Below are 14243 nucleotides of genomic sequence, written 5' to 3'. Positions count from 1 at the left end.
CTAGAATACAATTTTGTCTTATTAAGAAACAGATTATGAAATTGCCTATGGGAGGAAAGAAGTCAACGGCCGCAGGTTTAATCACCAGGGCAATCGTATGCTTACAGTTGTAAAAGCCTCCCAGAAGACTGATCTTTCAGTGTAGTCTCCTGCCCCACTCATTGCCGCGAAATGAGATCCATTTATCTGAAATTCCTATCCAGTAATAAACCAATCAGCCAGACACTAACTCCCTGTCTGCTTACCCGTCTTCATCTCTATCACCCAGTGTTTTATTATGGCTGTGCCCAGATGTCTTGGGTGGCTACAGTCACTCTACTTGAACAGAAATTATGTGAAATGGATGGGACTGCTCAGGAGCCATCCACCCCAGACTAGAGGCGAGCTCTTTCCTCTTATCCCACTCTATCACATCAGCTATTTTGTCTTTCCTTCTTTCTCCTTTATCTGTCTTGCTACCACTTAGCTTGTGTTCTGTTTCTTTATCCTCCAATCACACCTGATTACCAGATCACAGGTTCAGGGGATCAAAGGATTCAGTGTCCATAAACTCATATGTCAGTGATTTTTTTTTCCCCTGGAGGGATTTTTCTGGAACAAGAGAGAAAAATAGAGAGAGACTAACAAAGAAGGCTGATAATAGGCATAGAAATGCCAGTGTGGAGTGTGAAAGGGGGAGTACGGTGAAACTTGGGTAGAGACAAATCTTCCAAGACGTGAAAGAAAGTGGTGGAGTCACTGAAGGACAGCAAAGGGGGATATTGGTGAGGAAACAACATGGAACTTCTTAAGCCTCCAATAAGAGAGGGGCGTGAGGGCCATCCACGTGGTCAACAACCACCTATTGATTTGTTGTTTGTGCCAAGCCTGCCCTCTGCTCAAGAATACCAGCAGAGAAAGGAGGAGGTCTGTACATCCATTTATCCTAAAAAAGAGCTGAATAACAACAACATAAAGAACAAAGAAACTATACCAAAATGCATTTTTATGAGTTAAATAATTCAGGCAACTAAGGCATATCTTTTATTTATGCAGGTAAAAAAATCTCACTGAGAGAGACCTGACCAGGAGGGCAGCATAGATAACAAAGAAACAAACACACCTGACATTCAGCACAGGAACTGAACACAAACATGTGGCTCGTATGAAACATCTTATGTTATCAAAATACTTTTTTTGGCAATCATTCTAGTCAGTAAGTGTTGGGGACTAGCAGAAGAGGGTAAAGGTCATTTTAGACACAGGCAGAAAGGAAGAGGAAGAACAAACAGATCTTTTACTGATACTGACAAACAAATTCTGGGTGGCCACTGCCTGCCTGCTAAATTGTTGCCTTTCTTTGTTTCTCTCTATACTGTGCACGCATACAAGAAACAGAGCGAAACATATCACCAGTGTCCCACGCACCAATCTGTACCATGCATTCTTGCAGAGACTTCCGGAAACAGACTATTCCCTTTTCTCTTGTTCACAATTGCTCTGGTTTCAGTGCTTTAATGAATGTTTCATCAAGAGTGCCCAATGCCTTGAAATCCTCCTGTAAAATACATTAATTCAACCATTAAACACAAACATTATTCTGCACTCGCAGACAGTCTTTATTTTCCTTCTTTGTAACAACACTGGTTGAAAGAAAAAGTCAACCCACGGGACCTCTTAACTTCATCGAAGCCACACAGTCTGGCTAGTGTCGCACAAACAGTTACACTCCAACCTTCATTAATGCTTTCTGTAGCGGCCTGTGAGATTTAAACAACAATGTGGAAACTTCTGGGATAAAACCTCCCTAGAAACTTGTTCATCAAAAAGTTTTGGGATGTTTGCAGGACTACCTGCTGTGACGGAGAGCAGTTGTGAATTCCGTTTGTACATACTTTGTCTTACTGTACACTAATAACCAAGACACAAAGTCTCTAGAAAACACTATGTAGATTTTTGCACTTTCATGCATCGCCTTCATGTCTCTTCTAAGGGAATGTGAAAGTTGTCATGATGAGGGAACCAGACTTTGTAGACCCTTACTCACAACAAGACAAGTCTACAAGCCGGAACAAGTAGCCAAGCAACTGATTTGTGCATTACTAGCTTTGTCGGATTATGTTTGTTTGTAATTGTGACTTAGATGATGCTCACACCCCGTTTTACACATAATCGATTTAGAAATCCTCCTAAAACCAATACAACACCAACTTTTTCTCGCAATTGTACGCAACTGTAACTGTATATATTAGTAAGAAGATGTAAACGTCATTTCAGGATGTTACAAAAACCCGACGGGACATAAAAATGAAGTTATGGGTAATATTTCACAACTCTAAATGCGGGTTTGCGCTTGTTAGGTGCGTACAGGGAATACTGATGAAATGAAAAGCAAGGAGGAGAATTTTTTTGTTTTCTCTCTTATCGCCTCCCCTTCTGTTGCAGCCTTGGTTGAAAAAAAAAACTGAATTAGATTGCGTCACACATTTCATACCATAAACTTAACATCAGCCTAACCTTCAGTCGTTCATTCCTCCTTTTTTAGCCTTTTCCACTGTTTTATTCTTTTCTTTACTTTTTTTCTGCTATCATAGCCAAGATCCAACCCCTGTATGAGACATCCACACCCTCTATTTGCTGCTGCCCACTATGACAGGATGCACTTTCTCACATTTTCTTTTTCAGTTACAAAAGAAAACAACAAGAGTGAGAGGAAGAGTGAGAGGAAAAAGCAGAGAGCATATTGTTAGAAAAATTACGTGAAAGGGCCAAAAATGTGTCTATGGTAAACAGACAGCAAAGGTGAAGTTGAGATTGTTCCTTTTTCTATTGGTCGTCTCTGTGGTCAGTAAAGCTAAACACCCAGCACCACTACAACCCACCAAATCTAATTACTGCACCTCCCAAGCACATATTTCACAGTTCTCTACTCTTCTCAAATAACAAGATGTTCAGAAATCGCAGCGCTTGATTGGTGCACTGACTGTGTGTGCACCAATCATCAGGACACCGAATCCCATTAAAATTTGCCATTACCTGCTCCTGCATGAGAGTGGCCAATTTGCAGACACCCCAATCAAACAGTAGTCTCACTATGCCCCATTCCTCTTTGGGTAATAGTGGGTGCGCCCTGAACGTGAACCACATAGTGCAGGTTTGTGGCGAACAGGCAGAGTTTTTAGTCTTGAAATGGTGCGTGCAACTTTTGCTGACCTAAATCCATTATGTGGAAAAATTTTGGCCCATTCATCTTTACAATGTTGCTTTAGTTCGTTGATGTTACATATGCACAGTCCTCTTAAGGTGCCATCACAGCATTTCTGGACTTTGACCAAGCTATTACAACACCTCGAGTCTTTTGTTTTTGCAGCCATTCGGTTGTACGTTTGCTCGTGTGCTTGGGATCATTGTGCTGTTGCATGACCCACCCACACATGACCTCACATTTGACTGAAACAAAGCGCCCAGGTTTTGTGACTCTAAAACAAACCCATGTCATAGTTCATATGAGATGTGTGTCCTGGTACGCTTTGGTTTTGTCTGTCTTGTGGTTTGTTTGGACGCAACTTTGCAAACAAGTTGGAAGCAGCTGGTTGCTATGGAAGGAGTAAGCATGTACTAAGAGGCCATGGCGAATCGCTCATACCTTATCAGCTTATCAGTCACCAGTCATGAGCTAATGAGCATGCTGGGTTCCTTGGTCAACAATCTAAGATGCCCCCCCCCCACACACACACACTTGAGAGTGGGAAAAGACAATAAGGCTGTGAATGCGACTGGTGAAAAAAGCAGCAAATATAAAGGTCCAGGTCAGTTCTTGTGTGTTGCAGCAAGTGTGTGTGTATTAAGGTAAGGTTTTGGTGCTCACTTATTAAAAGCGCTCAGCAGTTGTGCCTTTTTCTCATCTGTTTGAGGGTACTTCAAACTCAAAGATAGGCACATATTTTTCTTTTTTTCTAACATTAAAAAAATTGAATATCAGACCCAATTTCATCAATCACAGTTTTTGCTACTTGGGTTGCCTCATGGGAGACTTCATTTGCAGCAGTAATCACAGGGCAAAAGACTGCAGAGAGAGATAAAAAGACGAACACACAAAGAGGGATAACTCCTCATGATCTCCTCACAGCAGCATGAGCTGACGGTATCCCAGTGGCAATGTTGCCTTCCCCCCACCCCTTTGTGCCCACACACAAAAAAGACGAATCTTAAAATCTATGAAAAGAAAGTAAAACATGACAAAAAGCCCACAACAAGCTGCAACTTGTGTCAAGTCTCAAGAGTTTGCTTCATACGGCGGTCCCTCACCAAGGACTCCCAGAGGACTGTAAGCAAGTCTTACTAGAGCCAGATGGCCCTGATCTTAGGTATTCAGCTGCTGCAGTAACAGCCAAGGAGGTGTCACAGTCAGTGCAAAACACAACCTGCCATTGCCGCCAATAAACACATGCACACACAAACAGTGGAGACAACAGATGAGAACGCAGGGTACTGTCATTGTCACGGTATAGTGAAAAAAGACATGGATTAAAGCTAGACTGCACATATCTTTAGATAAAAAAAGAGAAATGCTGTATCGTGAATTCCTGCATGCGCAGATACAATGGTAGATGAATGAACTATAAGCACAGGGTGTGGTCAGCTGCAGCTATTTAGCTGGTACCATTTTAGACAAGCATTGAATTGTGAGTTTGGTGGACACTGTGCTGTTGCTAATTTCATTTTAAACTCTGAGTGAATCCCATGTGCTCTCATGGCAGATGAGTTTTCAGTATGGCAGAGAAAGCTATATTGCAGTCTTTTGGTCTGTGTGCTTATCAGTTACACCGCATACTGTCCAAATAAACTATATGGTCTTACTGTGAGAGAATATTTCTTGCCCTCTGCATATATATATATATATATATATATATATATATATATATATATATATATATATATATATATATATATATATATGTATGTGTGTGTGTGTGTGTGTGTGTGTGTATATCTGTGTGTGTGTATATATCTGTGTGTGTGTGTGTGTGTGTGTGTGTGCATTACATTTATGTGTGAGCCATGTAAATTTATTCAAATGTGGGTATGTGGATGCCTCTGTGCATGCAGCTGTACAGTCTCACAAATATGCACTGTGGCTTTTTCTAGCCAAGTCACCCATCACGGCGACCCATTTTCAATCTCCCTAGATCCCAGACCACATCCCTATGTTTACTGCGAATGTGTCCCTTGTGCCTTGTGCCATATCCCATAATCCTTTGCCCCAGTGCCAAGAACCAGTGTTGGGCTATTGTCCTCCTCACCTGTTCTGTATTGCCAGTCGCCCGCAACACTTCCTGTTTTCCTTCATCTTTGGCCAACTGTTCTCCATTTTTCACCCCCCTCGTTTTTTCCTCTGGCTTTTCTCCACTTCCACCTTTACCTTCATACTTTTGCTTTCATTTACATTCCTCATTTTTTTCTCCATCACTTTGTTTTCAGTTAACTGAACACCTGAATGAAATTATAATAACCTAAAATCCAAAATATTCCAGTTTCCTAATTTGTCTTTCCTTTTTCCATTCTCAACCCTTGATAGATGGATGCAGGGCCCCCCAGAACTCATTACAGATGGAAAACAAAGAGATTGCACTGCTCTGCTCCTCTGACACTTACTCACATTCACTCCCATCATCACATTCTCATCCCTCCTTAAGTGCTGGGTCTTGCCTGGGCAGGAGAGCTGCTGTCTTCCTCTGGGCTCAAGAGGAAGCCTCGTTGAGCTGATTCCAATAACTTTTCATTTTCCTTCTGCTCCTGTGGACTGCCCTGAGTTTGCTCTGTGCTCTTTCACACAGCCACAAACACACACTAGTACACACACTCATATGCACATGCCAGGACTTGTAGTTCAAAATTTGGTGTGCTTGTTCCTATTTTTTCAATCTCTTGTTTAAAATCGGTATGTGTGCCTACACTTTGCATGCCCTGCGCTTCGGCACAGTTAATTTGCCTTAAAATAATTAATAATGTATCAAACTAAGAATTAATATGGCAGGATATTAAGCCCTTTAAACATAAGTTCAGGGCTTCCAACGTAATTAGACAGCCACACAAAATCCTCGTCTTTCAAATTTTTAATGAGGAACAAAGACAATACCCAAGTTAAGAGAAGAGGAACCGTTGCACCGAATGACATCACGTTTCATGTTCCTGCAAACTGCAACATGTTCTGGTTTTAAGACTTACCAGAGGGTTGCATTTTGCTTTTGACAGTTCAAAAGCAAATTGCAACCCAAACATATTTAATTGTGTAATGAGCAAAGTACCTAAATGTGGAAAATGCTGGCATTTCTGCTTGCATAATCACTTAAATTATTAATCGCTTCTTGAAAAATAACTTTTTCAAATCGAATGGACATTTGCAGCTCTATACCTAGAAGACTCCCACCTGAATAGCACCCAGTCATCTGCTTTTGGGGTTGTTTCTAACAATAACTGACTGACAATTCTGGGCCAGGCCTCTAAAATACCCCCACCGCATGTGGATGTGACAGCCAAGGAGGCCTAGCTTGTGCACTGTCGGCCAGCAATTGCTCAGCTTCATCCAGGCCTGGAAACATGGCAGATGGCAGTAGGAGTGAACAGAGGAGGAAAAAGACACCATGCGTGTGTCCATGAATGCGAGGCAAACAGAGACAGGTAGAATGACTGAGAAAAAGGTGTAAACATGTGACCACATGTGCTTGACTGTCTATGATACCTTCATTCATCACCTCTAAATCGCTGCAAAAAAATGGTGTAATATCTTTACTGAAACTAAAGTACCAACCTTTAGCAACAAATCAATAAAATGCATGTTAGGTATGGCTTTACCACACATTCTTTAACCATCACTTCAGGAAAACCATTTTACACGGCAAAAGAATTTGTATCAAATCAAAGCATCTACAGCTGAAGACATCGTTTTTTATCCCCAAAAAGTAAACAAATAAGTAATAAATAATAAACTAAAAAGAGTAGGGCACTATCTACAGCTGTTCCAAACAGGCTTCACGAGTTAACAGATGTCATCTTTTGAGCTCATGGACGTACGTGTTCATGATTTATTTTGTAGTTACGCCTCTGCACACTGTTACATAATTCCAGATTTACCTCGGATGATGGACAGCTTGGCGCTGGTGACAATCTCGCCTTCGCTGTTCTCAGCCACGCATTCGTAGACGTTCTCGTCACGTGGCGCTCGGAGAGGCTGGATTCTCAGAACTGCACCGGCACCCTCGTCAAACTCTATGGTCTGTGGAGTTGAAGTGTAGGGAACACGGTTAAGTCAGACAAATGTGTGATTTGGACTGAAAAACTACTACTTTAACCTGAAGCAACAGGTAGGCAAGAATGGCAAACCTGAGGAAAATAAGATTCTCACATTTCCTAAGGAGATACAAGGACGAGTGTGTCATCGGTGCTCCCAAAATGTGAGAAATCGTTTTCAATTCCACCAAGATATCATTGCTTGGAAAGGTACCGTGTTGGTAATGTTTTATAGCCTGAGGCCATCAGAAATGTAAAAAAAAAAAAATCATAAGGAAGCATACTCTCTCTACAAACAGTGTTTGTGCTTTGTGATTTTATCTGTTGATTTGATCTTTAATTATGCCCTTTGTTCTCTATAAAGCCTTTTGTTTTGAACCTCAATAAAGGAGCCTCTTCAAAACAAAAAATATCAGACAACGGTCAGAATACTGGTTTGGTTATGATAAAAATATATTATTTGCTATTATTACTGTTATTCTACAAGAAGAGCAATGTAAACAAAAACTTACTGAAAATGTAACAATGCGTGTGACTGACAACTGGACAGTTTTACAACAGTAGTCGCAGAAATTGGCCCCTGGCTAGTATTTAAATAGCCTTGTTTGAGCTCCCTGAACACCAGCATATCAACAGGCATGTATCCTGAAGCAATGAGCTGAACTTCAAGACTTGGGTAAAAGACTAGAATTTAAATTATGGAAAATCTCGGTTAATTAGCCCTTGATTTGAATATTTCCCATGCCTTTCTCTTTTGCCCTCATTCTGGACGTGTGAAGTGTCAGTGTAGATGGTCAAGACTGCCATTCTCACAGCAAACCTACTCCTCCAGTATCTGTCCTTCCCCGCAAAAGTTAACACCGTCTCAGCCAAGGACTCACTGCTGTGAACTCTGAGCAAAGCATGACTATAAGATGCAAGTACAAGTCTTCAGCAGCCCTGCTGCTCCACTGTTGCACATCTCAGGGCTGAGCCGCTAATTAGGCTAAAAACACTGCAGAGCACGGCATCATGATTGATATCAAAGCAGCTGTCTAGAGGGTGGAAAAGGGAAAAAAACCCCAGCTACTTCAAAACCCCTTTATAAATTTTTTTTATTTAATTTTATGATAAATGGAGAAAAAGAAGCGTCCGTTCTGGCGGGCTCCTTCACGCCCTTGGCTTTGTTTCCTACTTAGCATGCAGACGAGGCAAACGCATAAACACAACTTGTCTTTTAATTTTGTCCTCAGTGGAAATGCTGATCTCCCCTTGTCGATGGTGCCATTTTTTGCTTTTTTAGCCCCTCCCCCTGTGGCTACCTTCATGCCGCACTGTGCATGTCCGTGTGTGTGCGTACATGTGTGCGCATCCCTGCACTGTCACTGTCATCGTTGTTAACGAAAGCAACTTTTTAATTAAGAGACACTGAGCATCAATCAAGACTTTTAGAGATGCCATCTGGGATGCCTGCCGAGAAGTGAACAACAAACATCATGAATAACGTGCAGAAACATTCACACAGACAGGGCTGTGTGCTGAAAAAAGACAGGAGGGAAAAAATGTGACAACAGCAGAGTCATTCAAATGCAAAAGAAAAAAAAATGGCTTTAGACGAATGAGAGGGTTCTGTATTTCATTACTGACCAGTTGCTACTGGTAGACTAGCACACTGCTTAAAGATTAGAGAAGCAAGCCAACAAAGATGCTATCAGCAATAATTTCAAGGCTAATTAAAATGTTGCTTTTGATAAGGTGGTGGAGTGCCCCCAGCTGCAAGAGAAGACTTGGAATTTTGTACTGCTGAGAAGAAAATATGTGGTAAAACGTGTAATGTGGTATTAAACTGTAGGATTGTTATTTGTCACAACAGTAAATATCACAATATATAAAGTAACAAATGGTAAAGAACATTTGTTTATTACACAACTTTCTATTTATCTAAATTTTTAGCAGCTTTCCCCCCCCAATTTACTCCCATGATACTCCAAAATGTTTCAATGTAATGTTCGCTGACATGAAGATACAACATTTTTTTAGGTCAATACATTTTTCGACAGTGACATTTTTTAATATGATGCATAAAAATATTACTGAGTATTTCACCCAAAGCTCATTAAGGTAAAGTAAAGTGGGACAATTCCAAAAAAACGATCCCACAAAGAACAACAAAGAACATTTAGAATAAAGGCTGCACCAATGGACAGCAGGTTTCACTTACCTCTATACGCTGGGAGTTCACCTTCTTTCCTTTTTTGTTCCAACTAACCTTTGGCTTGGGGTCACCTGTTGCCTGGCAGACAAAGGAGACCACACCCCCCGAGACACCAATCTGGTCAACGGGAACTTTTGTGAAGCGTGGTAGTGCTGAGGAGCAAGACAACAGAGAAAGAGGGAGAGGACAAGAAGAGAGGGAGATACATTAGTAGACGAAAGGCAAATGCAGCACCACCAGAGCTAATGCCATTCTTACCATAATTACATTTCTGAAAATACAGACTTTTAAATCCCGGTTTAAGTGCACGCATCCATAGAGAGAGACGCTAGTACAGAACGTCTCATCAACCTCCACTTGGCTCTTCCCTTTCAGTCTCTTACTCTTGTCTCCATAGCACAGTGCTGCATCTTAGTGTTACAACTTCAGAGTTCTGCTGGGCTGGGTAGAGAGCATTGTGGTGTGAATTTATATGTAGAGTCTTTGCTAAGGCATAGACGATTATTAGCTTAAAATGATTACCCACAGAGCAATAGAGTACAGCCTAGCATACTACCGGCGTTGCTGGGAATACATTAGCGAAGGCAATTAAGAAGATGAGACAGTAAAAATGAGTTTTTGTTTTAATTTGACGCTATTTTTTTTCCAAGTGCTTAACATGACTTTTCCTGCTGGACAAAGTATAGCACTGACTAAGCCACTGCAGCAGTTCAATTCTCACTTGCACTAAAACATACTAAAAATTGATCTGCCCGGGAAAATTGATGCTTTTGCCCGTCAAAAGTTTGTAATTTTGGTGCTTTTGGAGCTGGAATTTTCCCCTCCTGCTTGGGTTGCAGCAAGTTCAAGACAACAAGTCTGATAGAAAGAGAGAAACAGAGAGAAAACAGACTCCTGGGGAACTCGTTAAAATGGAATCATACAGATATGTGGGGATGATCAAACGGCCAGCGCATAACGTCAAATTAATAATTAAGGGACCATGGGCCAACACCAGTCTCCAGGCACTGCTAAACACATATGAAGGAGAGTTCCTGCATTCATTATCTGGTAAAGAGATATATGCAATTGGAGAATGAGGTAAGGGGGAATAGCGTTAGACAAGGGGAAGGAAAAGAAGAAGGGCGAGAAGAGGCACTACACAATCCAAATGTTTCTGATGCAAATATCACAGCAACACACACATACTAACTTTAGCCTGCTGAACATTGTATTTTTTTAAAGTGTAAATGGTATTGCAAGACTGTGAGATTTTAAAGCGCTAATTTGATAGTAAATTTTGTTTTCATATATAACAAAATCTCTTCCTGCAGTCTGTGAGAGATGGATATTGTCCACACTGAACTAAATAAATATTATTACAATAACATTACTAACTTCAGAAGCTTATTCTATGTTTATGATACATGCAGAGTATGTATGTTACAAACCAGTTCCTTCTGAATACAAACCTGATGTTACTTAATGAACTAATTTAGGATTTAAACATAAAGAAATTTAAATTTGTCAAACAATGTTCTCCAGCTCACAGAAACCATATAACATGCACGATAAAAACAATGAATTTACAAAAGAAAACAAAACAAATAACACTCTGTTGTTTATTTCACTAGAGTATACTTCCTATATCTACGGTTAAAGGTTGTGGTACAATATAGGTACGGCATCCTTTCATCGTCATCAAGGACCAGGCCTGCTTTATTTGTGCGTTGCATACTATGACCCCTTTTGGCATTTTACACTTTCAATTTCCATTCTGAAACTCCACAACACAGCTTTACACAACACAGCTCCTCTGCATTTGACCTCCCCCTTACAATGCGCTCTCTGTTGAGACAGAAGAGGGATTTACACAGATCAAGCCTGTGGCGGTGGTTCTGCTGAAGGACAGCATTCTTTGATTAGTTTTTCCCCTGGACCATTTGACATTTCCACCCAGTCGCCTTCTCCACCTCTCCCTGTCTCGCTTCATAGGATGTGAGAAATGTACAATAAATGCGATTGTTTGCATGTGCGTCTGAGTTGAACTCGTGAAACGTGCAGAATTTTCAGAACTAAATAGTTTTCAATATTATCTCAGCAAGGTTTAAATAAAGCGAGACAGCTGGGGAGCTGAGAGGAGAACGAAAAAGAGTGTGACCGCTGGGAAAGACAGAAGGACAAGTGTAGCAGGAGGTGGAGAGGTCAGTGGTAAAGAGAACACTGGAAGAGAAGAGTAGAGAAGGTGACGGGAGGTCCAGAGAATCGAGGAGAGGCTGTGAAGAGAGAGTGCTGCATATTTCTAAAGCTTTTATAACTTTCAGTACCTATTGCTTTTTTTTTGTTTGTTTTTTTGGTTATTTGCATTTTTCTTTTTCTTTTAAATGCATGAGATCAAACGGCCAGTTAATACCTTTTGGAAACAGTAATATCTGCTGTACGTGCTGCAACATCTTAAACTCCTTGGCGTCTGGTGTCCATGTACCCCTTATCAGCGAGGCATTTACGACAGTATTCACTGATCACGCCACTAACAATAAGTCTGATTTCTAAGACCTAGATTTACATTAACTCTCATCTAAAGCGACATTCAATAACGACGAAAGGAAGGGTGACCAGGGTTTTGTACATTTTCTGAAAGCCGTCCTAGATTCTTCTGAATAGAAGACATCCATTGCCTGGGGACGAAATAAAAATGTAAAACGCAGCTAAGAACGTCTATCACGGCCACCAGCTCAGCTGTAAGGCGGCACTCACAGCTCGACAAAAGCTAATGCTAGTGCTAGAAAATGGAAAGGTAGTTGTGCAAATGTAAGACACAATATCTCTCTCACGATGAGGACATCAGTCTACGGCCTACAGATGTCACTGCTGTCATAGGTTAATCCCTGGGCGTCACTGTTCACAGAGACATGCATCTCAAATTCAACCTCTACAGAGATTACTGCAAGGCATAAAATTGCACATAATTATATCGCACTGCCTGAAAGTTTTGTCACATAAGGACTGGCAAAAGTTTTAACTCTAGCTCTGCTCTCCTTCCTTGTATTTTTAAGGGCATATTTTTAGACTTTAGTCATCTCACAAAGTGAGTTTAATGTTCTTGGAAGTCAGTAGCTTTAATTAACTTCCAGTCAATTCGGATTAGGTAAAGTTGTCTGCACAATTCATTTAGATGGACTCCCAGTTTAACTGAATGTAGTTCTTGTTTTCAATAAAAACACTAAAAAAGTGTGTTTAAGACATTAAAGGAATAAAATGAATGGTGGGCAAACGTATTCTGCTGAGGTGTTTCTGTGTACCTGTCTGCATATGTTTGACTGGCACTGGCTGTTGAATGTCTATAAAGGTGCAGTTACTGCAGGTATGCCGTGTGTGATTGTGTGAACTCTGATGAGCATAATTAACCTTTTGTTCTGTTTTTCCCAGCTGTGATCCTCTGGGCTTTTGCTGCCAGTTACCACTGACTCCAAGTTCAATTTGAACTTTGCCAACACCAGTAATTGCAGGGTAAGAAAGGTTGAACGGAGCCTGGATTTAAAGTGCTTTGCAATAATGAATAATGGCACAGAGGGTCCTATATCAACAGATAAAATTGTTCACAGTGTTTCCTGCATTGAATGGCCCATGTGATGACGATATGCACTGACACCAGTATCAAATTATATCAAATGCAAGTACAAAAACTGCAAGTCTCTGGCACCTTCTTGCTCATTAAGGCTACATTTAGCACCAAATCCTCCAGGTTTCCTTTGGTCCAGTGGGTAAAAATAGCTTTCAGTTCATTTTCATGAAGGCAAAACATTTAGAAGGTTCTCTTTGAACTAGTAGGCAGGTTATATTCCCACTAGTGCCACCTTTTCTGAAAATATATGCACTTCTATGGCTCTAAGGTAACTCGCATGTCAGTCTCCACGTACTGTTGTTCGTTATGTTACCAGAGATGACATTGAAAGGACACTGCACCCACAGTGGCCATTTGTCCCTTCTACTAAAGTCTCCCTCTATTCACTAAGCTTCCCACAGACAGACTGAGGTACAGCCTTGCCTAGATAAGCACACAGAACCTGTCTTTATCTGCCTGGCAGGGGGACGTGGCCTAAGCTAAAATAACCAGCAATAGGGGCCCAGCTATCTTCACAAGGCCCCGAGAATAGAACAGATCCACGCAAACAAGAGTGAATAGAAGAAGGAGGAAAAACTCACACTGTGCACACAGACGCTTGTTTAGCTAATACAGCAACCACCTGCTACTGGCCGCTACCTCTGTTGGACCCGATAACACAGAATACACCAGCACTGTGATTATAAAGTGGCAGAGAGTGGGAGGTGGGAATGTGAATATGAGACGGCTCCATTTACAGTACTTTACTGTTGTCGTTTGGTGGGGGAGGAGGGGTGTGAGAGGAGGGAGGGGACTGGCTTTATGACTAATACGGTAATTGATGGAGAAAAGCTTCTCGGGTCATAAATAGGAGCCATTATCCTCTGAATTAGCAAAGTGGGAGACAAAATGATGCACAACCATTCAGTGATTTGCAGAGAATTGGTAAAGGGCACTTGTTATCCATCTTGCTACAAATAGGTATCTTTCACAGCACACGGGACATTTACCAGCAATGTCTAAAAAGTACATTTGGTACTATGAGAGGTATTACAACCAGCAAATCAATTTCACTTACTCCAGGCTGCTGCAGGATCCTGAGAATAGGGTGGTCAGGATGGAGATGCAGATTAGTATAACATTAATTTTGCTTTTTTCTCTTCTTCTTCCTCTTCTTTTTTAAATGCCAATTTACTC

General features: G+C 41.1%; 1 protein-coding gene across 18 annotated transcripts in view; it reads right to left on the bottom strand.

Moving 5' to 3' along the window:
- ptprsa (protein tyrosine phosphatase receptor type Sa) overlaps positions 1-14243 on the bottom strand; it is a 231861-nt gene that overhangs the window by 105603 nt on the left and 112015 nt on the right. For all 18 annotated transcript variants that reach the window (XM_076874371.1, XM_004562015.3, XM_076874368.1 and 15 more), the window contains 2 exons: positions 9470-9615; positions 7114-7255 (listed from right to left, as the gene is read on the bottom strand). In XM_076874371.1, coding sequence (XP_076730486.1) covers positions 7114-7255; positions 9470-9615 — 288 coding nt within the window. The remainder of the gene's footprint in view (positions 1-7113; positions 7256-9469; positions 9616-14243) is intronic.

This window comes from Maylandia zebra, linkage group LG15 (assembly GCF_041146795.1).
Source record: "Maylandia zebra isolate NMK-2024a linkage group LG15, Mzebra_GT3a, whole genome shotgun sequence".
Taxonomy (NCBI): domain Eukaryota; kingdom Metazoa; phylum Chordata; class Actinopteri; order Cichliformes; family Cichlidae; genus Maylandia; species Maylandia zebra.
Note: the sequence above shows the minus strand (reverse complement) of the source record. Positions and strands in the feature narration are given on the sequence as shown.